This window comes from Canis lupus, chromosome 26 (genome assembly GCF_011100685.1).
Source record: "Canis lupus familiaris isolate Mischka breed German Shepherd chromosome 26, alternate assembly UU_Cfam_GSD_1.0, whole genome shotgun sequence".
Taxonomy (NCBI): Eukaryota; Metazoa; Chordata; class Mammalia; order Carnivora; family Canidae; genus Canis; species Canis lupus.
Genome location: NC_049247.1, coordinates 28,834,611 through 28,862,382, shown reverse-complemented (window position 1 = coordinate 28,862,382; position 27,772 = coordinate 28,834,611). Strand labels below are relative to the sequence as shown.

General features: G+C 51.8%; 4 protein-coding genes across 8 annotated transcripts; 1 reads left to right on the top strand and 3 right to left on the bottom strand.

Annotated features, from left to right (window-relative positions):
- Positions 1-8,252: 8,252 nt before the first annotated feature.
- Positions 8,253-17,136, bottom strand: ZNF70 (zinc finger protein 70). 2 transcript variants are annotated; one of them, XM_038575835.1, is made up of 2 exons: positions 17,082-17,136; positions 8,253-13,457 (listed from the first exon to the last, which is right to left on the bottom strand). In XM_038575835.1, exon 2 carries the CDS (start codon positions 13,376-13,378, stop codon positions 12,029-12,031), a length of 1,350 nt encoding a protein of 449 aa, XP_038431763.1. In that variant the 5' UTR covers positions 13,379-13,457; positions 17,082-17,136; the 3' UTR covers positions 8,253-12,028. The 2 variants fall into 2 exon arrangements, with proteins under 2 accessions (XP_038431763.1, XP_038431762.1); XM_038575834.1 differs by lacking the exon at positions 17,082-17,136 and adding an exon at positions 16,652-16,993.
- A 1,225-nt stretch (positions 17,137-18,361) lies between these two features.
- Positions 18,362-20,805, bottom strand: VPREB3 (V-set pre-B cell surrogate light chain 3). The gene is made up of 2 exons (XM_038575833.1): positions 19,495-20,805; positions 18,362-18,809 (listed from the first exon to the last, which is right to left on the bottom strand). Exons 1-2 carry the CDS (start codon positions 19,541-19,543, stop codon positions 18,493-18,495), a joined length of 366 nt encoding a protein of 121 aa, XP_038431761.1. The 5' UTR covers positions 19,544-20,805; the 3' UTR covers positions 18,362-18,492.
- Positions 20,806-22,917: 2,112 nt separating this feature from the next.
- On the top strand, positions 22,918-25,907 carry C26H22orf15 (chromosome 26 C22orf15 homolog). Of its 4 annotated transcripts, none has more exons than XM_038575828.1 (7): positions 22,918-22,957; positions 23,570-23,596; positions 24,226-24,312; positions 24,400-24,534; positions 24,750-24,824; positions 24,905-25,065; positions 25,401-25,907. In XM_038575828.1, the coding sequence occupies exons 2-6, from the start codon at positions 23,572-23,574 to the stop codon at positions 25,042-25,044; spliced, it is 462 nt and encodes a 153-aa protein (XP_038431756.1). In that variant the 5' UTR covers positions 22,918-22,957; positions 23,570-23,571; the 3' UTR covers positions 25,045-25,065; positions 25,401-25,907. The 4 variants fall into 4 exon arrangements, with proteins under 4 accessions (XP_038431756.1, XP_038431758.1, XP_038431757.1 ...); XM_038575829.1 differs by having other exon boundaries at positions 22,947-22,971; XM_038575830.1 differs by lacking the exon at positions 24,226-24,312 and having other exon boundaries at positions 22,930-22,957.
- Positions 25,878-27,709, bottom strand: CHCHD10 (coiled-coil-helix-coiled-coil-helix domain containing 10). The gene is made up of 4 exons (XM_038575832.1): positions 27,616-27,709; positions 27,173-27,392; positions 26,188-26,335; positions 25,878-26,087 (listed from the first exon to the last, which is right to left on the bottom strand). Exons 1-4 carry the CDS (start codon positions 27,654-27,656, stop codon positions 26,068-26,070), a joined length of 429 nt encoding a protein of 142 aa, XP_038431760.1. The 5' UTR covers positions 27,657-27,709; the 3' UTR covers positions 25,878-26,067.
- Positions 27,710-27,772: the final 63 nt, after the last annotated feature.

Below are 27,772 nucleotides of genomic sequence, written 5' to 3'. Positions count from 1 at the left end.
TTTGTCTGTTGGAAAAGACACCTCCAGAAAGACTCTTCAACCTTCCTGGAAAGGTTCTTGTCAGGTACTGCTAACCAACGCTTGTGCCACGAAACTCCAGAGAACAGAATCTAGGATTCACACAACATGTGTAAAGAAAGCATCAAACCCTCACTGGACCTGCATAGCATCTGGTGACCTGGAATTGAAGAGGACATCTGATGAGACCACTTTGCTGAGATGTCCAGACCAGATGTGTTAGAAGATTCAAGATTCACAGAAGTTTCTCTTTTTCTTTTTTTTTTTTTAATTTTTACATATTTATGATAGTCACACACAGAGAGAGAGAGAGAGAGAGAGAGAGAGGGAGAGAGAGAGAGAGAGGCAGAGACACAGGCAGAGGGAGAAGCAGGCTCCATGCACCGGGAGCCCGATGTGGGATTCGATCCCGGGTCTCCAGGATCGCGCCCTGGGCCAAAGGCAGGCGCCAAACCGCAGCGCCACCCAGGGATCCCTAGTTTCTCTTTTTCATCTGGACCATTGAATGACTCCGGATTCTTATTCCAAGTTCATGGTTTCTGAATGTATTTATTTATTTATTTTTAAAGAATTTATTTATTTATTCATGAGAGACACAGAGAGAGAGACAGAGGCATAAGGAGAAGCAGGCTCCATGCAGGGAGCCTGATGTAGGACTCGATCCCGGGACCGCGGGATTATGCCCAGAGCCAAAGGCAGACAGACGCTCAACTGCAGAGCCACCCAGATGTCCCTGAATGTATTTATTATACTGTATCATGGATGATACATTCAATTCCAGTTTGAGGTAACAATACTGTTTTTTTTTTTGTTTGTTTTTATGATAGTCACACAGAGAGAGAGAGAAGCAGAGACACAGGCAGAGGGAGAAGCAGGCTCCATGCACCGGGAAGCCCGACGTGGGATTCGATCCCGGGTCTCCAGGATCACGCCCTGGGCCAAAGGCAGGCGCTAAACCGCTGCGCCACCCAGGGATCCCACAATACTGTTTTAAAGTGTCTTTGAAGTTTCCTTGTTTTGCAAAAAAATTCATCAGCTATTGCTTCACAATTATGCCTCACCACATCATCTCAAATGCACTTGGGTAATTCCAAGTAAGCGTGCTCTGGCAGTATTCATTATTCTGCTTTCATGGTTGCTTTAAGCGGGGACTTCCAGGAGGCATATTGACTCCGAGTTTGCCTCTACAAGTGGAACTCTTCTCCTCTAAGTCGGAATAAGTGCCAATAAATATTTTCAGTTGGCTGCTTTCAGACCTAGGGCTCCGAGCTCTGAAACATTAGGATCATCATGCAATTTGGAATTGTCCTGTGACTTTTGATTCTGTACTTGTTGGCTGTCAAACCTTTGTAAAAACGATGTACCCAAGGAGGAAATGACCTCCAGTGCTTATGATCTTGACGAGTATGACCTATCGATGGGAGGTGCCTGAGAGTTCTCCTGCTCCCCCCGTCCCTGTTATTCGAACATGATCTCAGTAGGTTTCCAGTTGGTACAATTTCTCTCCACTCTGACACATGACACCCTGGAAAGGTCCTTCCTGGCAACGAGGGACAAAAGGCCACTGAATTTAAGAAAACCTGACTCTTGATCAGGAATGCTTTCAGAGAAAGATCTTGATCAAAAAAGAAGGAAATGTGAAAATTAACATAGGAAAAACCTCACGGAGATGGAGTCTGGAAGCCAGAAGAGGGAAGCTCTCCTGCCAAACCACCAGACTCCAGAGTTGTCAATTACAGACTTGCCCCAAAGAAGAATCCCCAATAAAAAAGAATCTGTAATTACAGACCCACAGGAAAAAGACATACATTGCATTTCCTACAAGGAAAAAAAAAAAAAAAAATCGACCACCCCAGCAACTCGGGCAGTGAAAATGGCCATCACCCTGAACTCTTGCCTTTCTCCAATGGACTTTCATTTAAAACAATCCCTCCCAACTTTTTCTTTCTTTTCCATTAAATAATGTTCCTCTATTTTGTTTGCTAGACTAGCCTATGATTTCTGCCATAGCTTACTTGTCCCAAATTGCAATTCTCTGCTACACGTAATGCCATTTTTGCTGGTAAAATAACTGTCACTGCCTTATTTTTAAGGTCAGCAAATTAAAGTGGCAAAAACAGGTTTTATCCAAGAACTATTGCAACAGAGAGGAACGCTTTCAGGTATAGAGCCAGGCTCCATTCAAGTACAGCATGGGCAAGTGGGCAGGGGGAGGGGCAGTGAACGGAAGGTTTCTAAGAAAGGATATCATGGGTAAGGGGTTCCTGGCTAACCTGACCTAACAGGATTCTTCGCTGAAGACAGGCCAGGATGATCAGACCTCACCTGGGGGATGGTGGAGGGTGGGGAACCCAATCAATATCAAAGGTGAGGGATTCTGGTAAAACTGACTTCAGAGAGTTCTTGCTTTAAAAAACAGATTTTAGATGGGGTGCCTGGGTGACTCAGTTACACGTCTGACTTTTAATTTCAGCTCAGGTCATGGTCTCGGGGTCGTGGGATCGAGCCCCGTGTTGGGCTCCATACTAGATGTGGTGCCTACTTAAAAAAACAATAATGAGGGCAGCCTGGGTGGCTCAGCGCTTTAGCGCCGCCTGCAGCCCAGGGTGTGATCCTGGAGACCCGGGATCGAGTCCCACGTCAGGTTCCCTGCATGGAGTCTGCTTCTCCCTCTGCCTGTGTCTCTGCCTCTCTCTCTCTGTGTCTCTCATGAATAAATATATAAAATCTTTTTTAAAAATGAGAACAGATTTTTAGAAGGAAGTGAACAGATGGGCCTAGGAGAAGGTCCAGGAGCCTGACTACAGTTTGGTCAAGGAAAGAATCTTTGTCAACACACACACACACACACACACACACACACATGCACACACACACACCCTTGATATCCTGTAACTTAGATATCAAAAGAGAAGTTTACTCACTCTTTACACAACTAGTGTTAGATTGTAGGGACACGGTATGGCATCTGTTTTAAATGCATGCAGGGGCACCTGGCTGGCTCTGTTGGACAAGCATGAGACTCTTGATCTTTGGATGGTGAGTTTGAGCCCTATGTTGGGTGTAGAGATTATTTAAAATCTTAACAGTAGGGAGAGCTGGGTGGCTCTGTGGGTTAAGTATCAGACTCGATTTCAGCTCAGATCATGATCTCAGGGTTGTGGGAGCAAGCAAGCAGGGTTGTTGGGCTCCATGTTCAGCATAGAGCCTGGTTGAGATCCTCTCTCTCCCCTCTCCCTCTGCCCCTCTCCCCACCCCATCCCCCTCTTTCTTGCACGCACATGTGCCCATGCTCTCTCTAAAAAAAATAACTAAATAAATACAAGCTTAAAAGTAAGTAAGTAAATAAATGCATGTATATTCACATAGAAATACTGGGAACTACTAACTCCTTTCTACACCTGTTCACCTGGCTGGAGCTGGTGTTTATTGCTTCCACTGCCCATTCTGTGTTCCCTTTGCCCTCAGGGAGCCCCGCAGCTGGTCAGGATTACCCAAATCTCCATCCCTGAGGATATAGGACATGACCACTTCTGACTGAAGGATTCAGGAGGAGCTGGCGTGAACTGTCATCACAGGATGAAAGTGCCCTGAAGCCTTAAGAGTTCCAGTCACAGTCCTCCTGACTCATACCAATACCAATAGGCTCATCGCCCAGGCCTTTGTTCACTGGCATGAGATGCCCACAGTGGTCAAGGAGGCTGACTCTCACCGTGTCCTTGGAAGAAGCATACTTCTCTTGGGAAGAAAACCTCTAAACTAGCAGAGCCTGGAGTTGTGTGGATGGGAAACACATTTTTGCTGCTGGTGTCCCAGCCTGTGAATGCTGGCTAGGGGGAGAAGTGGCACCACTTACTCTGTTGCATTTTTCTGTTTCTGGCATCATTGTACTGTATTCCAAGAACATAATTTCTACTTTAACCCTTTGTCTTCTGCTGAGACTTTCATTATAGCTCGGCATGTGTGCCCCTGCTGTGCCATGTGTCCTTGGAAAGAAGGTGTGCTCTGCACTTGGCACACTCTGCCCCATGGATGGCTATGAGGTTAGCTGTCCTAGCTTTTTTCATTCACAGCCCTCTTGTTCTGTTAGATGCTAGCAGAGACGTGTAAAAATCTGGTATCACCCATGCATCTAGTGGGAGTCCCCAGGCTTGGCTTCCAGTGACCCCCACAGCTGGAGGTGGGCTTCCCCAGGCAGGTCTGGCTTCAGACCAGTGGCATGGCTGAAGCCCAGGAGGAGATGCTGGATCTGCTGTAGAGAGGCCGAGGGGAGGCAGCTCCTGGGCATCCCATAGGCTGCTGAGCACTAGGCAGGGGGACAGGGTCCTGCTCCAGGTTGCTCTAGGCACAGGCTCATGGTGTCCCCTGGTGGCCTCTTGCTTCATGTCAGATATTTAGCCTCGAATGCACTGAGGTGTCAGACAAGGAGATCCGTCAGCCCCCAAGGATTGGCGGGTCTCCTTTTCTATCCCCTGCTCCAGTTACTATGGGGAAATAGGCTCCTGCGGCATTCTCTGCATCACTTCCTGAGAATACAAAACACCAAGGTCTCCTGTTACAATCTTGAAACTGACCCCAGGCTCTTCTCCACTTCACTTTGCAATGAGCCAGCTTTTCTTCAAAATCCCTGCTGGGCCCTGGCTCCATCACACTGGGAAGAAACCGAGGACAAGGTGAGCTTCTGTCACTGTGAGGATCTGAGAGGCCTGGCTAGCCTGGGCAGGAGCTAGGCTGTGAAGGGCAAGGGCTCAGGCACAACCGTAGTTGGGGTTGCTTCAGGTGCTTGCAAAGTTATTTTTAGGATATATGTAAATTTGCCGGGTCTTAATGATGTGGGAAACAAAGGCAGAAGAAAAATTATTAAATTTCCTTACTACCTTCAGCCCACTGACAAGTCCTTGAAACAGGCAGAGTGACCTTCCTCTACCGACTCAACTGCCTCGTTGTCAATACTTTGCTAAGGGCAAAAGGCAACATTAGCCCGACCTCCAGGATCCTGTAAGTCTACTTTACCATATAAAAATTCCTTTAGAAACTTCCTTGATCTCTGAGCCACCCTCCCCACCGCCCCAAGATACTTGTTAGCAATCATCCCCCAAGCATATGGCCCATTGAAGGGTCTCATGACTGTTTTACCAGACAGTAATAAATGACCTTTTCCCAACAATAGCTAGCCTCCTCAAGGTCCTGGGAACCTTGCTTCCGAAATCTCTTAAAGACTCATGCTCTCCCTAACCCCCTCCCAGCTTGAGAGTGTATAATGGGCCACCCCTCATGACCCCAGTGCAGCTCTTCCTGCCCATGGGTCCTGTCCATGTGCTTTAATAAAATCATCTTTTTGCACCAAAGACATTTCAAGAATTCTTTCTTGGTCATCAGCTTCGAACCCTAATGTCTTTTCCTACATCAAGATGATGTGAAAGTGTCAGTCAGACATAGAGGACCACAGTCACCCTATTTTGAAACTGCTCTATCTTTTCATTCTCCACTAATCAAAGTGTTGACCCTCACCCTGAACTTGGCTTTCTTCCCTGGTTCAGCTGCACCTGAAACCTAGAATATAGCCCAGGGCTGGGAAGAGCATGATGGGGGAACATGCCCTTCTCAGGATAGCTAACCATGGAGAAGGATGCCCCATCTTCAGCCCATGTTCTTTCTGTGGGTGGGAGACAGCTATCCCCTGAGAGCCACCCTCCCTCTCTTCCCACCAGAGGAAGGCATGTTCGGAAACACAGGGGTTGAGTGTGGCTAGAGCATGGAGGGGCTGGATGAGGAGGGCACGGTCACATCAGGAAGGGCCTACAGGCTGGCCTCAACACAGGTTTACATAGAAACAAATGGGGGGTTGAGGAAGGGAGTGACCCCAGCAGACTGAGAGAATGATCACTCTGGCTGCTGAGGGAGAAAGGCTAGAGGAGAAGTCATGCTAGTCATGGAAGGCCAGGGAGGGGGCAGTGCAGTGGGCCACCAGTGGATGGTGGCAGCCCTGGGTAGCAGTCAAGTGACAGGAGGAAGTGGCATCGAGAGATATTAAGGGCTGGACTTTTGGAGTAGGGATTAATGAATGAGAAGGCCAAGGAGGACGTGGTGTCTTACTCCTGGCTTGAAATCAGCAAGTCTGGAGAAAAGAACAGGTGAGAGAGGGCTGAAAGACATCCTTGATATGCAGAATGGGCAGGAATAAGTGTCTTGTTCACAGAGCACATGCTGCAGTCTGCAGCCCACTGTGGGACATAGTGGCAGGTCCCTCCCCTCCAGGGCTCAGTCAGGTAAAAAGGAAGATGGGCAGAGAGGGAGGCCCCTATGGGGAACTCCAGAAAAGTCATCATAAGAAAGGAGAGGACTTGGGCTTTATTTGTAAGACCCAAATAAATCCCCACCAGCCTCCAGGAGGCAACTGTGCCCCCTTCCACTCCCACTAAGAGCCCAGGACAGCTCTTCACTTTTGAGCATGCCTGTGATCCTGGGAGAGGACCCATCCAGAACCATGCTAAGTGTCACTTCCTCTTTCAAAAGATGAGGCAATGTGAGAGTTACAAAAGGAGCAATTATTACTTGGCTGCTTCTGATTCCCTCTCTCGCTGCAGGGGTTCCAGGACCTGGAACATCTAAGTGAGGTCCAGAGGGCAGAAACCATGGTGCTTCTGATTATCTCTAGGGAGAAGAAGAGTTAGCCTGGCTAAGAGTGGTGGCAAAAGGAAGCAAGGATTAAAAGACACTTCACTTGGGGAGCTCTCACGAGAGCCTTTTTGCATGTTTGCAGGTTGCCACCAGAAGGCGCTCTGGACCTCAGAAGGCAGACACCCAACAGGGAGGAGGCCACGCACTGGGAGGGTCTTCAGCATGAGCGCCCCAGCATTCTAAGTGCTGTCCAAGTGTATGGCCTGTGGCACAGGAGAGATGGTCCATGTCATGACACCCCACTTCCACACTCACCAGGCAACTTTCTGATGCCATGTCCTGGGTTATTAGATACTGATGATGGGATGCTCCCACAAAGGGTTCTCATTCCCCACCCCCAGGAAATGTGTGCATTGGCATTCTGGCAAATATATATATCTACTTTGTATAATGTTGGTAGATGTCCACTTGTTCCCAAGGGGGGAGCAACTCTGAGTAGACTGAGTACCTGGTTTTCACTTTGGCTTACAGTGACTAAACCACCTACCACCTCTGTAAAGTCCTGGCAACAAGCGCCTAAGGCTGCAGCATAACACCCGCAGTTGCCCACATCTGCTGGGAGATCTGACACTAAAGCACCTCACTTTCACTAAGTCATGGCCTCCATTTCCCACCTGCAACAGGAGTGGCCAGAGTGACTGATCATACTCTTGAGCCTTTGCAATTGTGACAGTGCTTCCCCCACTCGCCCCTGCCACAGGAGAGGGGGGAAAGGGAAGGCTGACAAGGGGACCCACCTGGGACAGACAGGTCATGGGGATGGGGGTTATGAGATCGAGGCTCCCACTTCTCATTCAAATTACCAAAAAGGTTCACTCAGGGAGTGTGGGACTGATCTGTGATGTCTAATTCTTTGCTATATCTGGCAGTGTTTTCTAAAAAGTAAAGCACGATGTACTCTTCCAAGTTACACTTGAAAGAACTTTGGGAATAAGAACAGAAAATTAAAGAAACATTTCAAAACACTAATAGTGTAATAATCCTCTATACCCCCAGTTTGCCATGTTTGTATTTCTAACTCTTCTGAGCTCCACAGGGGTGTGAGGTGGCATCATTCCTCCATGTTACAGCCAAGAACACTGAGCCAGGGGCTGACTTTAAGACTGGGCTCAGGACAGAGCCTGGCACTGACAAAGGGAGGAGTAGATGTGCCCAACAGCAGACCCTAAGCCTACCCAGAAATAATACTTCACATGTGGCTGATAACTCACAGAGATTGGGGCTTAAATGAGCATAGCCTTTTTGGGTTAAATGAGTTAATCTATGTTAAAATATAAATATGAAGATAAATTATGCCTTACTCTAAACAATCATATGAGAGTTTCTTATGTATAAAAAGAAAAAATTACAGAAAGAATCAGAATAAAATCTGACACTTTGCTGTTTATACAATATACAGCAAATATATGCACAAATTTTGATAAGGAAATGCAGAGCTAAATCAACTTGCATGCAAATGCAAATTGAAAAAAGCAAGGGGCTTCAATTATGGCATCTGGAAAAGAAAAACTTAAGCTAGAAGCATTAAAAGAGGCAAAGAGGGCACTAAAGGCACGATTTTTCAATATATTACTATTAAATATATATGCTCCAAATATCATGGTACTTAGTGATACCCTATTTCTCAAAAAGGATTTGAAAACACTGCGGATCTAACATTGCAACAACGAACATAAAATAGAAACAAATTTAAGTGAAACAGAAATACAAAAAGTAAAAAACACAAAATCAGACCATGATTTGACCATGTCAATGACTGTTCTTAACTATTTTGGGGGTCACAGAGTCTTTCCAAACTGTGGTGAATGCTACAGGCCCCCCACCCTCTGGCCCCGAACAATTCATTCATATACATAACCACATAGCTTTGTTCAATCCCTCTATGCTGCTTCTAAAATAGATCTGCACACCCATGGGCACCTAGGCAGTCTGCAGCCCCCAGGTTAAGAACTGTAAACAACAGAAAAAGTATGAATTTGAATAAAAGTAATTTAAAAACAAGTTAACAAATAGAACTGATGGAGTACAAACACATTTGTGGAAAGTACACAAACTCTTTATAGAAATTGATCATATCTTCAGGCCCAGAGTAGTTCTATGGACACTTAGAAATGTTGACACCACAGTACAATAAGAAAGAACAGCAATGACCTATGCATTCATCACTTGGAAATAAAAAATAAAATAACAGCACTTGGGCCAAAAGGAAATTCCTAATATGGTATCAAAAATTTGCACATGTCAAACTGACAGAGTGCAGAAAAAGCTCTAAGAAAAAAAGTCGTAGACCGGAGTACCTGCATTTACTAGAAACGTTAAAAATATGATCAGCTACATCTAAATAATCTTGGAAATGTAAAATAGTAAGTAAAATTAAAAAAAAAAAAGAAAGAAAACAGACGGCATACATACACTTTGACAAAACCATTCGATTAGTAAACAAGACCAAGATTGGAGCTTTACAACACTCAACATCTGCCATAAGAAGGAAAATAATGTAAGACAACCAAACAAAAACAAATGACAACTAAATCCAAGGACAATTAAAATATTACCAGGCTGTTCTCTTGTAATATTACACTGTTCAAAAACCTAAATAAATTGAAGGATTTAAAAATACATAAAATGGTGGAGGAATGTGAACAGAAGGGACTAGGTTCTGCTCACACTTTGAGAAGTACCTGGTCCTACCATGGTTATGTAAGAATCCGTCAACCCTTAAGAAAAGGGATCTCAATCCCCATGTTACATAAACTATCAAGAGAAGGAGGGTGTGGGGTCAAGGAAGAGGAGAAAGTGCATATTCCAGAATGAAGAACAGCATAAAATAAGCTGAGAGAAGCTGGGAGAGGAGGGAGTGTCTGGGGAGGGTGGCATGAACTCTCTGTGGTCTGTTCAGAAGGAGCAAACCAGATTGGCTGAAATGGGGCCATATGGGCAGGCAAGCCCCTGAGGGTTGGTTTTAAGGAGAGTGGTGGCATGTGCAAAGAGATGCTTTAAGAAAATCAATTTGAAAAAAAAAAAAAGAAAGAAAATCAATTTGGCTGGGGTGTGCAGAAAGCACATGGAGAGAGACATCAAAGGTAGGAAACTGATGACTGCCCGATAAGGACAGACATGGCCAAGGCAGGGCCGAATTGGGGGTGCCAAGGAGGTAGATCTTGGGCAGGGGGCTGCTGTCCACCCACGCTGAGCAGGGGCTCGCGATTCTCTCTGCATTCTTGGTAAGTGACTGAAGACTGTCAGTGCAGGCCACCTGCAGACAATACCCAGGGGCCAGCCAGGCAGGCCAGTCTAGCCAGTGGTACAGTAGGTTCTAGGAGACCCAGGGTGCTGGCTCAAGGTCTCACTCACACAACACAGACACGAGCTGGACAGGAGCAGCTGCTGTTCTTATACTGGGACTCCCACTGTGATCCCCCCAGGTAGAGACCTGGCCTCTTAAAATCTCCAGGCTGCCGAGCCCCACTTACTAAGTAACTTGTCCATTTTTACTCATCAAAACTATACATGACTGCCAAGCTGAGCTTCTGATTAGCTGAAATAGCCTGTATTACCAAGATGGAGTCGGGATTCCAGTTGTAAACTTTTGGAAAATTTCAAAATCGCTCAGACTGCCTCTGAGGAGCCTAAGGGAAGGCAGTACCATAGAAATCCTGGGGGCCACACGAAGGCCTGAGGACCTGAGACAAGCACTTCTCAACCAGCCAGACACGGCACTGCCTGAGCCCATTCTTAGGGGGTGGGAAGTACGGGGACTGAGATAGAACAGCCACCTTCAAACTCTGCTCATGGCAAGCAGGCCTGACATCTGTAAGATGCTGGGGCTAAATGGATGCCTAGCATAGGGCTCACACCCTGGCTACATACTGGAATGTTCTAATCACCCGGGGAGCTTTAAATACACATCACCATCTGAGTCCCACCTCTGGGGATGCCGACTGAACCAGTCTAGGCGGGACACAGGCAATGGTACTTTCTGAACAATGTCTGGGAGAGGACAGAGAGAAGTATGGGGACGTGGGCTACTCAGACCACACAGCTGCTGGGGAGAGATTCAGGATGGCATGTGGAAAGAGTCCCTAGCTGGGACATGGCCCCACAGGGCATCCACAGCCCAGGGTGCAGGCTGGAGGGAGTAAAGGAAAGCCTAAGCCCTCATTCAACGAAAGGATGGGCTGCAAGCCCTGCCATCTGGGGAACCAGCAGGGATGCCTCTCTGGTCTTTAGGAAATATCTCTCTGGGTGGCACAAGGGTCCCTCTGGGTCTCTATCCTCAACTGCCAGTCGCCAAAGCACTTGCATGGGTGGTTTCATTCTGAACAAGAGTCTTGCACCCTCAGAGGTATGTGGCCAGGTCCCACTATCCCCATCTCACAGATAGGGAAACAGGAGCCTTGGAGCTTCCTCAAGATCACCAAGCAGGAGGGGCAGAACTGGGATTTGAACTGGGACCTATGACTGAATCACCCTGCTTCCTCTGTCCCCCCAGCACTGGAGGGCAGAGAGGGGGCCCTGCTGCTGACCAAGGCACACTGTGGTCTTAGGAGCCCTAAGACTTGTGGAGGGGTTATAACCGGAGGGCGCTAATGCCTTGGGCCAGGCTGAGTCAAAGCCAGTGTCAAATGTCCTGTGGCCTACAGGACCAAACTTCTACCATCCTGTGAAAGAGCCATCTGCCAGAAACTACCCTTACTCTAACCCAGAATAGGGATTAAGAGACCATGCCAGGGGCTCCCCACCCTGTTCCCCAACCCCAGAATGAATCCTTCCAGACCCTCCTTTTATTCTGTAACCTGTTTTGGTTGTCCCCACCAGTGCCAAGCCAGGTGAAAGATTCCATTTTCCTGTTAATGCATCTACTTTTGGACTCATTTTTCTTTAGCAGATTTGGACTTTTGAGCACAGGTCTATCTTCTAAAAGTGCCAGACTGCAGCTGATGTTAAAGAGTTCATCTGACATCTTTGTGTGTTTAACTCAACTTTCTCCCTTGGGTATTTATTCTTCTGGATTTTGACAAAGGTGAAGAAACAGCAAAATTCAATCTCACAGGCTTGGGAGTCAAATGTGAACAATTGAAGGCCAGCTCTCTTTGTGGACACGCCTCTGTTTCAGTGGCCTCCCCATTATTCCACCCTCCCACCCACTCAGTAAACTCAGGTGTGGAACACCTGGCCAGGTACGAGCGTGGGGGGCCAGGAGCACTGGGGTTGGCATGTTTCCATTCGGCCCTGGGATCAGGAAGGTGGGTGGGGTTTTACAGACAAGGCGATGGGGTGTGGGCTCCACCTGGGAAAGGGTTTGGAGCTTTGGTGTGAGCTCCTCCTTCTAGAGCTTCTCCCCGGCATGGATTTTCTGATGCCGAATAAGGTGTGAGCTTCCCCTGAAGGACTTGCCACATCTGTTACACTCATACGGCTTCTCTCTGGTGTGGGTTTTATAGTGCTCAATAAGGGCCGACCTGTGCCGGAAGGCTTTGCCACACTCGTTGCATGCATAGGGTTTCTTCCCAGTGTGGATCCTCTGGTGCTGAATCAGAGCAGAGCTGTGGCAAAAAGCCTTCCCGCACTGGCCACACTCATAGGGCTTCTCCCCAGTGTGGATGCGCTGGTGTTCAATGAGGGACGAGCTCTGGCTGAAGGCTTTCCCGCACTTGTGGCATTTGTAGGGTTTCTCACCAGTGTGGGTCTTACGATGTTCAATGAGGTTGGAGCTCTGACTGAAGGCCTTCCCACACTCTTCACATTTGTACGGTTTCTTCCCAGTGTGAATCCTCTGGTGCCGAATGAGGTGGGACCTGTGACAAAAGGCTTTCCCACAGAGATCACATTCGTGAGGTTTCTTCAGGGTGTGGATTTTCCGATGCTGGCTCAGGCCAGAACTCTGATTGAAGGATTTCCCACATTCCTTACACTGATAAGGCTTCTCTCCTGTATGAATTCTCTCGTGTTTTCTGAGACTTGAGCTCCGGCTGAAATCTTTCCCACATTCCCGACACTCATATGGTCTCTTCCCAGTGTGGGTTTTCTGGTGTTGTGTGAGGGCTGAACTCTGGCGAAAGGCTTTTCCGCATTCCCGGCATTCGTAGGGCTTCTCCCCAGTGTGGATTATCTGATGTCTGAGGAGGTGTGAGCTCTGGCTGAAGGCCTTCCCACACTCACAGCACTCATAGGGCTTCTCCCCAGTGTGAATTACCAGGTGCCTGAGAAGGTGTGAACTCTGGCTGAAAGCCTTCCCACATTCCCGACACGCGTAGGGTTTTGCTGGTGGTGCAGTTCTGTGAGGTTCTTTAGGTCCTGAGTGCGCCCTGCTCGCCTTCTCACAAGTATTGTGTTTACTGGGTTCTTCTCCACTGTGAATTATCTGGCACATACTAAGGTCTGATTTCTGGAAGAAGGTTTGGCTGAAGATCTCATCATCCTGGGGTCTGTTTACCAGGGGGGTACTTTGATGCTGAACAGGGCTTGAGCACAGACTGAAATTGCCCTCATACTCATCATGTTCCACACCTTGCTCCCCAAGAGGGATCTCCTTATAAATAACAGCCATTTGCTCTAAACCTCTTTCCTGAAGAAAAGGGTCTCCCAGGTCCTCCTCCGGGAAAAGTTCTTGCTGCATCTCTAACCCATCCTCAAATACAAAGGTCTCACCAAACTTAGCTGCTGGAGGAACCTCCATTGTGAATCTATAATCACCCCCAAAGACTGTATTTCTTGAAAGATGGTCTTCTTACGGACACATTTACTGTTCTTGCAATCTGAAAAAAAAACAAGAGACACTGTCAAGTCTGAAAATCAAGCACCTAGTGCAGGCCTCCTTCCTGTGCCAGAATCTATGTTGGACATAACAAAAAACGTATAAGATCCACGCTTGCCCTTGAGATGATCCCCACTGAGTTAAAGATAAGTTTGATATATCGGAAACAACTACAAAAAAGACAGACAGGTAGAATCAAGTGCCACACCATGGTGTCTAGAATCTAAAGGCTGAAGGTGTTCAGAAAGGTGGACTAGAGCAGAAAGTGGAGCCACTGCGGAAAAGGGGCAAGATTCTCGCATGGAGGGTGGAGGATGCTGGGAATGGGCATTTTTGAGAAAGAAAGAATGCAAACTTCCCTCCTATATCAGTTAGCTGGACCACCTCCAGCCAGGTGCCCAAGCCACAACCCTGCTTAGGGCTAGGGTGGCTCAGTCAGTTAAGTGTCTGCCTTCAGCTCAGGTCATGATCCCAGAGTCCTGGAATCAAGTCCCCCACCAGGCTCCCTGCTCAGTGGGGAGTCTGCTTCTCCCTCTCCCCCTCTTCCTGCTCTTTTTCTCTCTCTTACTCACTCTCTCTCAAATCTTGCTCACCCTCTCTCAAAATCTTCTTTAAAAGATCTTATTTATTTAGAGAGAGAGAGAGGAAGCATGAGCGGGGGTGGGGGGGCAGAGGGAGAAGGAGAAGCAGACTCCCTGCTGAGCAGGGAGCCCAACGTGGGGCTCGATCCCAGGACTCCGGAATCATGACGAGCCAAAGGCAGACGCTTAACTAACTGACCCACCCATCTGTCCCTAAATAAAATCTTTAATTTAAAAAAAAAAAAAAAAAGAGGTCTCTTCCTCCCTGTCAGTCTCCAGCTCAGGCTTCAGTGTAACTCACCAGGATTAATTCAATATTCACCTCCCAAATGACCGACCACCAACTTCCCAGCTTCTACTACTGCTCCTTCTGGTCAGTTGTCTACATTGACACCAGTATCAAATACCCTAAAAACAGGCCTGATTCTATGTCTCAGTATCTTGTGCCAGCCCAAATCCTTCACAAAGCCCTTCCTTCACACTGGCCCCTCCAGCCCCATCTTCAGCCTCTCCTTCCATATACCCCTATCTGCTGCTTCCTCCTAACAGGTCCTGCTCCCTTCTCAGACTACCACTGGCTCATCTCCACAGACTCAGTCCTAATGTCCCCTTTTCTGTACCCTAAGACTGATGATCTCAGGCACACCCCCTCAGTGACCTGCAGAGCTCGGTGCACACGTCCATCACAGCACTTACCACCCCAGATGGCAAACATCAGCTGGCAGAACTCTTGCCACCACTGCCTGAGAGGCCCCTGAGGGTAAGTACTGTGCTCCTTCACTTTGGAATACCCCACCCCCAGCCCCCAGCACAACAGGACAATCTCCACATACATTTGTTGCATGAATACATGACTGAGGGGCACCTGGGTGGCTCAATGGTTGAGCATGTGCCTTTGGCTTTGCTCGTGATCCTTGGGTCCTGAGATAGAGTCTCGCATCAGGCTGCCCAGAGGGAGCCTGCTTCTCCCTCTGCCTGTGTCTCTGCCTCTCTCTCTATGCCTCTCATGAATAAAAATCTTTAGAAAAAAAACAGTAAAAAATATACTTGACTGAATGGAGGAAAAGCTATTTGTTTTTGTGTTAGAATGGATGGTCACACTTTTTTTGGGGGGGAGGGGGGCACAGAACTCTTTTTATCAGTTTTTAAATTTTTATTTATTTATTCATGAAAGACATACAGAAAGAGGCAGACACACAGGCAGATGGAGAAGCAGGCTCCATGCAGGGAGCCCAACATGGGACTTGATCCCAGGACTCCAGGATCATGCCCTAGGCCGCAGGCAGACGCTCAACCACTGAGCCACCCAGGGGTCCCCCAGAACTCTTTATTCAAATAAATCATCTTTTAAAAAATAAAAGACAAAAACAGAGCTGAATCCAGTTGACAGGGGTTGTTTTCATGGGGACAAGGACGGATCCTAGAACACCTCCCATCCCACTGTGGTGGTCTCTGAGGAAGCCCCCCAGGAACCTCCCATTCAGTAATTGCTGTGCAAGCTGAAAGGAAACCCCAGGTGCCATGATAATAATAACAGCTCGTGTTCATTGAGCATCTACTATGTCCTAGGCACTACTAGACCTTCTATAAACACATTCGCATTTAATCCTCACCACTCTATACAAAGGTACTATTGGCAGCACACTGAAGCACAGACAGTTAGGCTCAAAAAACACACTAAATTAATCAGCATAGTCCTGATGGAACTCATTCCGATTTGGAAATGATTTTTTAAATGAATTATCAGGTAGTAAAAAAAGGCCACGTGTGAAAAGAAGTACAGAACTGAAGTATTCTCAAAAATTCTTAGACCACTTAACTCCTGTTTCCCTCCTGTGCAGCAAGCACAACCTCCAGTCATTCGGGTTCTCTAGATTGATCTCATCAGGTCTAACAACCCACCAATTTCGCCCACGTTCTCCTCTGCCAGTCCACACCCTTCCCTGTCTAGCTTAGGCTCTTACCGTGGCTCAAACTATAGACTCTGGCCAGCATCGCATTCCTTACCTCCTTGCCCTGCAGCAACCAGCTGCCAAGTACCAACGTTCTCTGTCAATTCCCTCTAAGACGTTAAATGTTGCCAGAGAAAAATCACAGGACTGTGTACTGCCCGGAGACAAAATTTAAAGTTTCCAATTTCAGCTGGGACTTCAGCATCTTCAGCTCTGGCATCCAGTGACCTCCTTATGGCCAATCCCTCTCTTCTCAGACCTCACTTGCCCACCCCTTTTGGCCGTGCTCACCAATAGCTCCCTTCTCAAAACCCTTCATTTCAGAAGTCACAAATTGGCAGCCTGGGGATCCTGCCACAGACACGTTTTGTTTGGCTTGAAAAGAGTTGGAACTTTTTCTTTTTGTTTGACTTAGCTGCCAACACTGGAAGCTCAGTAGGTTTCAGGCTTTCTCTTGAAAACCTGGAAGGTGTGACACGACAGGCCCACCCCTGCGTTAAACCCACCCTGCCTGTCTGAACACCTCGAGGTTTTGAACCCCCCCCCACCTCCCTCCCACTCCCTGCTTTATTCCCTTCGTTTCTGAAACTTTTCCCCACAGTTTTCATGCTCTCTGATCCCCTTCTCTGGGTATCCGTGATCGCAACTCTTCCTCCACCCACCTGTTAAGTCGTGGTGTTTCTCCAAAGTTCCCTCCTTAGGGGTTTTCCATTCCCACTATGGGCCACCTACATGCTGAAGTCTCCACTCTGGGAAGTTGGCAATCCTGTATCTGTCCTCAACAATGTTTTAAGTGTTTTAGGACCGAAGATCCAAAGGTCTGGAGCCCCATCTTCCCATCTCTCTCGGGGCCTTCCCCGGCTCCTCCTGCACAGGTCACCTTGTGCTTCGGGGAGCCCCCGGGCCTGGGCACCCAGGACACCCTCGGTCCGCTCAGGGTTTCCTGGCTGGAGGCCCGCGAGGGGCCGCGGACACGCACGCGCCGCCCGAGCGCCGCAGCGGGCGCCCTCCACGCCTCCCACCGATGGGGCCGCCCACACCCGGGGCCACCGGGGGACAGGTGGTCACGAGGGCTGACGCCGAGCCACTCACCTGGGCCGGGGCGGGGCCGCGGGCGGGCGGGGCGGGGCCGCACCTGAGCCGCTCCAACCCGCGGCCGACCCGGCCTCGCTCCGCGGCGGCTGCTGACGCGGAGCCCGCGGCGGCCCGAGCGCCCGGAGCCCCGCCCCCCGCCCGCGGGCACTTCCGGGACCGCTCTAGGCCGCGCGGAGGTCCCCGCGTCTCGGTGGTCCTGCGGCGCCGGGAGTCCGCGCGGAGCGGCTGGTGCCGCGCGGCGGGAGCCGCTCCCCGGGCGGTCCCCTGGGCGTCCCTGGGCGTGGCGGAAACGGCTCGTCGGCCGTCGGCGGGGGTGCATAAGAGGCGACTGAGGCCGCGCGGGGCGGGCCGCCCAGCTCCCGCTGCGACCTCCTGGGGCAGGGCCGAGCCCGAGGCCCCCGCGGCGGCTGGGGTCTTCGGGGGAAGGGAAGGGGTTCCCCGAGCTGTGGAGCCCGTCACCCCGCGCAGGCCCAGGGGCCTGTGTGATCCCCCTCCTGGGTAGCCCTGGTCCTGCCTGCAGAGTCGGAGATGAGAAGGGGCCCAGGGAGGGCCCAGGAGACGGCTGGGAGTGTAGGCTGCACCCTGGAGACCCCCCAACTCCAGTGCGCGTGAGGGATGACCGCCAGACATGAGGTGTCTCTTGGGGACCCAGGAAGGAAGAGGAGTGTGTTCTTGAACATCCCCCCCAACCCCCAGTCGCTCAGCTCTGCTTCTGATAAGACTTGCCCCTCCACCCAGTCTCCCCACTCGATCCAGTTGCTCAGCCTTCCCTGCCTGTGGGACAGCCGGTGCGGGAGAGGGGCACAGCCCTGACACTGGAAACCAGTAGGACACACATTCCTAACGGGAGAGATGCTGCCCACCTGCATTCAGCACCCTCCCCAGGCCCTCAGGTGCCTCTGAGTGCCTCCACCCTCCTCCACATACTCACTCCTGCCTCCCTGCCCCATCAAGAAGTAGGCAGGAGCTCCCCTCGCCCCCCAAGCTAGCACCCTGGGCTCCATGAGGACCCAGTCCAGTCACCCCTTGAGCGTTGAACCACAACCAGCCATGCAGAGCTAGGAGCAGCAAGAACTGGTTCCTTTTTCTCTTCCTCCAGCTCCTCAGGTCACAGGAAGCCCAGGCTACCAGTCTGAGCCCCTGGGGGCCAGTGGAGAGGCCAGGCCCGCCCCAGGGGTCTCAGATGCTTCCTCTTCTATAACAATCCCCAGAATCCCTACCCCCACACTCCCAGTCACTTTTGCAGCAGGAATTTCATGGCCCTCAGAATGGTTATTGTTCACATGTTTAATATTATTAACCCATTTTACAGAGGAGGAAAATCAAGATTCAGAGAAAGAGGGGGGAACCCAAGATCAGGGTGCAGAAATGAGAAGCAGATATGAAGCACTTGTCCCACACTCCACCCTTAGGATGTGTAGCCCACAGAACAGTAATAATCTGCGTCGTCCTCAGGCTGCACAGGGCTGATGGTCAGGATGCAGGCATTGTGGGCAGCATCTGTGGCTGCCGAGAAGCGGTCAGGGATGTCAGGGGACCGATGGTAGTCCTTCTCTGAGCGGTAGTAGAGGAGGTAGCGGGGGGCACTGCCTGCCCGTTGCTGATACCAAGACACACCGTACTCCCCGATGGTGGCATGGTGAGGGCTGAGCATGCAGGAGAGTTGGGCCACTTGGCCTGGGAAGAACAGCAGTGCATCTGGCTGGGCCAAGCCTGGCTGAAAGACTGAGAGAGAAAGACCCATGGGCTCCTTTCTTCCTGTCCCTACCCCGTGAAGGCTTGGTCAGACTCAAAGGAGACTCTGACTCCCAAAAGGCTCATAGCCCGGTGCCATGGAATTGAGATTAGATGGGGCACAAAGTTGGCAACCCCCAAGTCCTCATTTGTGCTACATTACCAAGAATGTGTTCAGTTGAGCACCTAGAGTTCAGAGTGTGGGACTGGTGGCCTCTGGGCCCTTCTCTGCCTGCCCCCATTCCTTGTCCTGCAGACTCTTACCCCTCAGTAACACTGGCTCTTCCATATTCTGACTACCACCACCAGGGAGGCCTCCTGGGCTATCCCACCCATCAGCTCAACTTCAGACAACTGGCTGCTGGGAATCTTCTCAAGGATAAGTTGTCCCTGAGGCCCTTGGGGTAGCTTCCCACGTGAAAAACTAAAAAAGGTGACCGACCACTTCCAGTCTCTTCTGAGACCCCAAAGAATCAGAATCTGAAATGATCCTAACAATCTGGTCCTTTGCAAATGGGAAAACTGAGGCCCACACGGAGCCCCATGTCCCCTCCACCTTAATGCCCCTTCTAAAACCCTCCCACTGCCCACATCAATTTCCTTCCTTGCAGGGGCCCTCTGGTGCCAGTGCCATCCCCCACCCCACTCAGGTGAGCCAGGCCTAGGGGAAGCTCACCTGACAGGAGGGCCCCAGTCAGAAGGAGGGCCAGATGCCAGCAGGCCATGGCCAGAGGCAGAGAGGCAGACAGGAGTCGTTCTGTTGGGAGCACTCCAGGTGCTTCAGAGCACAGGCAGGGGAAGCCCCTGGACCATGACAAGGCATGCAAATCAGCCCATTGCTAGGGGTGGGGGCATGGGGGCACAGTGGCTAGGGCCCATTAGCTGGGTCCTATCTTCCCAAATGTCGGGGTCCTGGTCCCCACAGGATCTTCTGAGAACAGGAGCCCAGAAATCCACACATTTATACACATGTAGTTAAGGCAGGTAGATACTTTTTTTATTGAGGTGTGACTCATGTAGGGTGAAGTGCACAGATTTTAAGTGTATGGCTTGATGATTTTAAATATCTCCACCCCCGCAATCTCTACCCAGATGAAGATTTAGAATGTTTCTTTAAAAAAAAAAAAAAAAAAAAAGATTTATTCATGAGGGAGAGGCAGAGACATAGGCAGAGGGAGAAGAAGCAGGCTCCTCACCAGGAACCCGATGCAGAACTCGATCCTAGAACCCCAGGATCACGCCCTGAGCCAAAGACAGCCGCTCAACTGCTGAGCCACCCAGGCGGGACCGATTTAGAATGTTTCCATCTCCCCAGAAGGCTCCCTCCTGTGCCTTCCCCAACAGTAAACAGCCTTTCCAACCCCAAGAGTAACCATCATTCTGACTTAAAGCACTTAGATCGGTTTTGCTTGCTCTAGAGCACCAACTCTAAATGGAATGATAGTGTGTTCCTTTTGTTCCAGCTTCTTCATGAGTTATCCATAGTGTGCAGCAATGCCTAATTCATTCTCATAATTGTGTGTGGATAAGCTACAGCGTATTCATAGTTTATCCATTCTCCTATTAGACATTTGAGAGCTTTCCAGTCTTTAGCCATTAAAAAGAAAACTGCTGTAAATACCCCTGACAATGTCTTTGGTGTACCGGTGTTATTTCTTCCAGCAGACACCTGGGGCTGGAGTCACTGGGCAGTAGGGAACATGTACATTTAGCTTTAGTAGATACTACCAGTGTTCCCAACATGATTGTACCCATTTGCCCTGCCACAAACCGATAGGAGAGTTCCAGAGACATCCTCGCTGGCACTTGACATTGGTCAATCCCTTTAAATTCGCCAGAAGGGAGCTGACTTTCCAAATTAAGGTTCAAACTTGAATCTCAGATCCTCCTCTTCTTTTCTTTTAAGGATTTTATTCATTTATTTGAGAGGGAGCACAAGCAGGGGAAGCTGCAAAGGGAGAGAGAGAAGCAGGCTCCCTGCAGAGCAGAGAGATTGATGTGAGGCTCCACCCCAGGACCCCAGGATCACGACCTGAGCTAAAGGCAGATGCTTAACTGACTGAGCCACCCAGAAGCCCCTCAGATCCTCCTTAACTACATGACTTCAGCCAAGTTTGGTCCCTTGTCTGGAAAATGAAGATGATCATAGTGCCAGCCCAAGGGATGTGAAGAAGCAGATGGGATTTATTTGCTCAGTGCCAGGCACTGTGCATATATTAATCATGCCTCACATTTTCTGTTTTCTGATGCTTTGATATCTGGGGCCTTGCTGACCTTGGAGGGACTGACTCTCCCAGGGCTAGCCAATTCCTAGAAATGGTAAATAACCCCCCTGAGCAGACACTTAGCAAATGTAAACCAATCCAGAGCCCACACCCCCAACCACTTCCTCTATGGCTCTCATACTCTGGGCCCCTGTCCTCCTGCCTTACCCAGCGCCAGGTACCTGATGAACAGGGACAGCCCGGAGGCCCCAGAGCCCTAAAATGATTCAAACTAGAGCCTGCTTACTCTACCTCTTCTTTCCCTCAGAAACCACGTGGCTCCCTCTCGCCCTCTGCCTTCTAATCTACCAGGTGCTTCCCCATGCAGCCCTCTGTGGTGTGGCCTGCCCCCTCCTCTAGAGGTCTGAGGGGAACAAACTGCCTCTGGGTGGCAATCTCCTGGTCCGCTGGTCTTAGCATACCTAAATAATAATAAAAGTAATTAAAACAGTGTGCTCTCATTAACTCAAAGCCTTGAAAGCTCCCTCGGGGGAGGTTACAAAGCCCTTCTCCAATGAGTCCCATTTCTAGCACCTCCTTAGGGCATGTCCCAGACACTCAAGATCAAAGACTACTTCATGTCAGCACTGACATTGCCTTGGGACAACAGTGATGGTTGTTGGAGCTGACATTCCAGGGCTCGGCGTGAACCCTTCTGGAATTTGGTTGCAACCCCACCTGAGCTGTGTTCTGCAGACCCAGGTGCCCAGTGACAGCAGTGTGCCAGGAAGAAAGTGTCCAGTGTTTAAATAAATCTGGGAAACACTACTTGTTTTTGCACAGTATTGATTCTGAGCACTTGCTACATACTGAGCACGGAGGTAGCATTTTAAAGCGTTATCATGTTTAAGGGGCGCCTGGCTGGCTCAGTCTGTACAGCATGCAACTCTTAATCTCAGGGTTCAAACCCCACACTGGGTGTGGAGTCTACTTAAAAATAAATTTAAAAAGTGTTACCATGTTTAATCCTCACAAGAACTTTGCTGAGCGGTGTTCTTACTCCCCCCTTTGTACCGGTGGAAGCACTGAGCTGCTTATCCAGAGGCAGACTAATGCTGGGTGAGCTACAAGCCTGACTCAGCGGCCCAGAGGGCAGGACAAATAGCCTAATCATCATGGGAGAGGGTGCATTTCTAAAATCTTGAGGGAAAAGGAGCTGGCGAAGGTTGGGAGCCTGCTCCAGACACCTACCTGGCACCCTGGCTGAAGGGGTCTGGTAGGGGCTCATGGAGAGGGGGGCAGGAGACAGAGATAGAGACAGAGGGGCCACTAGGGGGAGGAAGGAAAGAAGATGGAGAGAAAGGGAGAGAAAGTCAAAGAAAGGATGGGCATGGATGGAGAGGAGAGGAACACAATATCCTGTCTGCCAATGTCTCTTCTGGCTTTATTTATAATTGCAAAAAGCTGGAGACAATCCAAACAACAGCAAGTGAGTGGATCAACAAACTGGCACATGCAGGCAACAGGACCCTCCTGAGCAGTAAGAAGGAACGAGCTATTGAGTGAGTCTCATGCGAAGTGAAAGAAACCAGACTCCAAAGGCTCCATGCTGTGTGATTCCCTTTATACAATTCTGGAAAAGGCAGGGGCTGAACACAGAGCAGCAGTTGCTAGGGACTGGCACCAACTATAAAGGGAGCCTAAAGGAATTTTGGTGGGTGAGGGAAGTGATCTGCCTCCCGACTGTGGTGGTGGCTTTATGAGGTTTGTCAAAACTTGGAGAAGGGTGAATCTTACTGTATGTGCATCATACCTCAATAAACTTGACCAAACAAGGAGCGAAACAGAGAAGGAAAGAGAGGGGAGGCCGGAGGTGAGGGGGAGGGCAGGGGGGGAGAGAAAAACAGCCAGCACAAGGAAGCAGGCCTGGAGAAGGTAGGGAACCACAGGTTGGTGAGGATCCCTCGCTTCTGCCCTGGCCACAGCCCTACCAGCTCCTAGTGGGGTTTTTGCCAGGGCCAGGGACCCCCATCCAGGAATCTCCCCCTCTTTCAGCCTGGGAGCTTGGTCTCTACTTGGGGGAGGGGGGAAGGTGTGGTCTTGGGCCAACCCTGGACCACAAGGCTTGAGGCCCCACTGTAGCCCTGCCTTAGGGAGTGCCCATACTCCCGCCCCAGATCTTGTTACTGGGATACTGTGGGGGAAGGCATTTCCTGCCTAGATGACTTGGCAGCTGCCACTGCCATGGAGACCAGCTTGGAAGCTGTGAGGGCCTCAGTCTCCTCTGGCTGCTTGGACTGAGCAGGTGGGGGGAAGAGGAGGCCAAGGGTCCTAGACTAGCTGCAGGGACCCCTCTACACTGGTGTCCAGCCCCAAGAGTGGCCAAGCAAGGACCCAAGCCTGGATCCACCCACCGATCCCCACACACATACACATTTCCTGGCAGGCCTCCCTCCCAGAATAGATCTCAGCCCCAGATCCTTCCTTACTCAGGAAGTCGAGGGTTAGGGGATCAAAGCCCCCACATCTGTCTCCTCTCCCCTGCAGCCATGTTTATCAAAGTGATGTTTGGAGGTAAGTGGGGTCCCCTGTCCCTACAGGTGGGTAGGGGATGGCACATTCAGAGGTTTGCTTCCCTCTGCTCTGGGGGGGATTGGGGAGGCAATATGGGGAAAGGGGATCCACTTGGGTAAGAGGATGGGGCAATTTAGGGAAACAGCTCAATGAGGAGGCAGAGTGAATGCTTGGAGTCCCTTGAGAGGCAACCCCGATGGCTGCATCCTGGGAAATTCCTATGGGTTCCTCTAGGAGAGCATCCACATCACCCTGGGGTGTGTTTTTAAATTATGCAATCTCTAATTCGGTCGGTGGTCCTCAAGCTTCAGGGCAGGCACATCAGGCACCTAAAGCTCTAGCCACAGTTGCAGATTCCTGGATTTCTGGTGGGAGGTGGGGGGTCTGGTGCTGGAGGGAGGTCCTGTGCAGAGGCAGCCCTGGAGCAGGAGGGGGGGCATCCAGTGTAGGAGGCAGGAGCTGTGTGCCCTGGTCACCAACATCTCAAGAGATGGATGGAAAAGGGTACAATCTTAATCCTGGAGCCCTATTCCCTGCTTTAGTTAAAAAAGAGATGAAAGGGAGACAGATGGTCCCAGATTGGGGGAAGCAGAGGGGCCCATTCACTCACCTCTGCCCCGCCCCTACAGCTGGCTGCTGGGAGCTGGTGAACACCTGGTGCAGCCTGGTGACCCTCACAACCCACTTGAGGCAGAGAGGGCAGGTGCCTCCAGATGGTGAGGCGGCAGGGAAGGGTGCTGGAGGAGGGGCCAAGGGCCTCCAGGCAGAGGTGCCAGCCTGGCCTTGCCTCCCTATCTTCCCAGCAACCATTGCCCTCCTGGCTGAGGATGGGCATCTGGTAAGCCTGGATGAGAGACTGGAGGGGGCTTCCCAGGCCCCTTCCATGGGCAGCCCCCGGCTGCAGGAGCGTGGGACCTATGTCCTTGTGAAGATCATCAGTAAGTGGGGCCCAAGATTCCCCCTGGAGTTCTGATGGGATGCGGGGGCAGCAGTCCAGAGACCACTCAAGGCCCTGGCCAGCCCCCCACTTTGGCAAGGACCTAGCCCTGACCCTTCCCATCAAATGCCTTATTGACCTCAGCCAGGCCCAGAGTGAAAGGTGGAGGTGGGGACCACCAGGCCAGTCAGGAATTGGGTCTTACTCCCTCCACAGAGGGGGAAGGTGGGACCCCCACCCGCTATGAGTCCCTACTGGAGAACCTGGATGACCAGTATCCAGAGCTAGCAGGTGAGTGTCACAGTTGAGCCCCAGGGGGAAGGTGCACCTTCTCCCTAGCACCCATAGGTAAGGCTTCCTGGGCCTTCCAGAGGAGCTTCACTGCCTGTCAGGCCTACACCCCACGAGTGATGGTCGGAGGAGGCGCACAAGCACACGGCGTGGCCATCAGGAGCAAGGCCCCCTTTCAAGATCACGCAGGATGGGCTCCCTGCCATCCAGGACACGCTAGTGGGGGCCAGGAGCCAGCCAGGTAAGGAGGAGACATAGGCACCTGGGGGGATGATCACACCCCAAAGTCCCATGGGACAGGCTTATGTGTGCTGAGACATAGACCCCAAACACCGAGATCCCCCCTACCCCCGCAAACACACACACACTAATACCCACAAGGTGGAACACACTGCACCAAGAGACATCCCACCACTCCACTGGACTCTAAGTACCCAAGGGCAGGAGCGTCCTCGGTGCCCTGGAGATATTGAGTAGAGCCTGGCATGCAGTAGGTGCTCAATGCACAGTTGATGAACTCAACGAAGGTGGCAGCACAGAGCATGTGATAGTGAAATCTGTCCTCTGTTCCGGCAGGTCCCGTGACCTGGCACATCACGGCCAAGCGGCTGAGCTGGACTCTGATCCAAGGGGGTTGGCTGTGACCTCTGCCGTGTGTGATCAGGCCCAAAGAGCAGCCCAGGGGCATTCTTCTTGCAAAATCTAGACTTACTGAGAAGTTACATCAGCTGGAGGGACAAGGTCACAGACCAAAGGGGCCCCTTTGGGTGCAGACAAAGGGATCCAGAGGCAGAAGGGACAAGGAGGGTGAAGGGGGCAAGTATCTCTGAGCGTGGGAGACAACAGGTTCCTCCAGGGCTTCCAGTCCCCAGAGTCATGCCCTTGGGGCCTCTGCTAATACCTCACTCCTATTTGGACTGTCCAAGGTCATCAGATTACAACAGGGCTCCTCCCCCTTCCCCACCCTGGATGCCAGCTTCAGGTAGGGACATCCATCCATGCTCCTTTGACCCCACCCCAGCAGACAGGCTAGTGAGAGGGCACACAGTAGGCTATGGTCTAAAATAAACTCTTTTAATTGCACATTTGCGTCTCCGGTCATCTGTGAGGTGAGAAACCCCCCTCCTCATTCCCAATCCCAGCTACATGGGTACAATCTGAGGTCATGGTCCGGCTGTCGGTGAAGGGGTGAAGGTGGGTGCAGGGTTGGCTCAGGGATCTGCACCAGTCCGTACCTGTCTCTTCAGGGCAGGGAGCTCAGACCTGCAGAGAGAGGGGTGGCACAGGCTGGTGGTCAGCCTGCAGGTGCAGGAAGAGGGACTGCCCCTCCCGCTCCTGCCTGGGTCAGGGGCTGCTTGCTCACCGTGGTTGTACTTGCACTGCTTCAGGGCCTCGCTGAAGCCCTCACACAGGGACAGGTCACTCTGAGTGGTGGAGCAGTCCAGGAACTGCCTGATCTCGTAGGCGCAGGGCCCCATCTGCAGGGGCTGGGGCCCAGTGCGGGTGGGGGCCTAGCGTATGGCACAAGAGGCAGCAAGGTCAGCTCCAGGTTGGCACCCAGAAGTGGGTTCCAGCTGGGGGCTGCCTGCCCCTCCCCACACCCCCAGCCCAGGTGCCCCCGGGATCCCTGGCAGGCTGAGTGACTCAGGGCCAGCCTGCCCCGTCTAGCCTCGGCTGCTCCATCTGTGTAACAGAAGGAGCCCACAGCCCTGTCAAACCCCCTGAGCTGATGCTAGTGCCAGTATGGACAGCATTTCTCAACTGCTTCAATACGGGCTCCCTGAGCAGGTAGGAGGGCCTGAGAGGTGAGAGAAGGCTCTAGAAAAGCCAAGTGTTGTGCTTGTACTCTTGGAATATAAGCCCCACCTCCGCAAATTGTAGCCAATTCCAGGCTCAGCCATTAACGATCCTTTTGACCCCTGACCCTGCCACTAAGCCACATTTGGCTCAGGGCCTGTCGGGTGCCCAGTAGGGGACAGGTGAGCAGAAAAAGGCCCAGAGCTGCTGGCTATCCCTTGCCCTTGGATGTCCGGACTACAGGGCATAACCCGGGAATAGGGAGGCAGGGACTCCGAACTTCAACAGCTCTCACCTCCGCTAGGACTGGGTTCCCTTGGGCCAGTCTCGCACCGCTCGGGGCTTTGGTTTCCCCATTCTTAAAGGGCCGTTTGATCCCTGGTTGTCCAGGGCCCGTGGCCTCAGGTAAGGGGCAGGGGGAGCCTGCCGTGAGTGACAGGCGGCCAAAAGCAGGGGGAGGAGGACGACCCTTCCTGGGAGAAGTCGAGGCCCAGGCAGCGCCGCCCACGCGGCCCTGGGCAGAAGTCGGCCTCGGTTTCTCCCGAGCTCACCTGCTGAGCGGCGGGCTGGGCGGGCTCCGAGCTGCCCCCGCTGAAGGCTCCGGTCAGGGCGCTGCCCACGACGTGCCCCACGGCCGAGCCCACCGCCACCCCCGCGGCCGTGGACGCCATCTGCGCCATCAGGCCGGGCTGGCCCGACGGGGCGGCGGCGGCGGCGGCGGCCGAGGGCGGCGGGGGCGCGGGCGGGGCCGCAGAGGGCGCGGCGGCGCGGCTGCGGGCGAGGGTAGGGTTAGTCCCCGCCGGCCCCGGCCCGGGAGCGGCTCCCGGCCACCCAGCCCGTCCCCGTCCCCCTCCCCCGAGGACGCGCGACCACCGACCCCGGCGCGGCTGCGGCCCCGCCCCTCCCCCCAAGATGGCGCAGCCGCCGCCAAGGTCACGCCGCGGCGCCCGGGCGGGAGTCCCCGCGCTCCGCCACCCCTCGGTCCCGCGCGCACCTGGCAGGCCGGGCGGCCGCGCTGCGGCTCCCCCGGGGCATGGTGGCGGCGGCGAGATCTGCCTAGCGCAGGCGGAGACGGCGACAGCCGGAGACGGCGACAGCCCCAGCGGCTCCGTCCCGGGGACGCACCGGCTCGGCTGACCCGCGGGCGCGAG

Bases quoted from the DNA above. Each gene is read 5' to 3' on its own strand.
- ZNF70 (XM_038575835.1), bottom strand. From the start codon at position 13,378: ATGGAGGTTCCTCCAGCAGCTAAGTTTGGTGAGACCTTTGTATTTGAG.
- VPREB3 (XM_038575833.1), bottom strand. From the start codon at position 19,543: ATGGCCTGCTGGCATCTGGCCCTCCTTCTGACTGGGGCCCTCCTGTCA. The intron at 18,810-19,494 runs GTGAGCTTCCCC...TTTCTCTCTCAG, and splicing joins GACTGGGGCCCTCCTGTCAG to TCTTTCAGCCAGGCTTGGCC.
- C26H22orf15 (XM_038575828.1), top strand. From the start codon at position 23,572: ATGTTTATCAAAGTGATGTTTGGAG. The intron at 23,597-24,225 runs GTAAGTGGGGTC...CCGCCCCTACAG, and splicing joins TATCAAAGTGATGTTTGGAG to CTGGCTGCTGGGAGCTGGTG. The intron at 24,825-24,904 runs GTGAGTGTCACA...TGGGCCTTCCAG, and splicing joins CCAGTATCCAGAGCTAGCAG to AGGAGCTTCACTGCCTGTCA.
- CHCHD10 (XM_038575832.1), bottom strand. From the start codon at position 27,656: ATGCCCCGGGGGAGCCGCAGCGCGGCCGCCCGGCCTGCCAG. The intron at 26,336-27,172 runs GTGAGCTCGGGA...GCCATACGCTAG, and splicing joins CCCAGCCCGCCGCTCAGCAG to GCCCCCACCCGCACTGGGCC. The intron at 26,088-26,187 runs GTGAGCAAGCAG...CTCTCTCTGCAG, and splicing joins GCAGTGCAAGTACAACCACG to GTCTGAGCTCCCTGCCCTGA.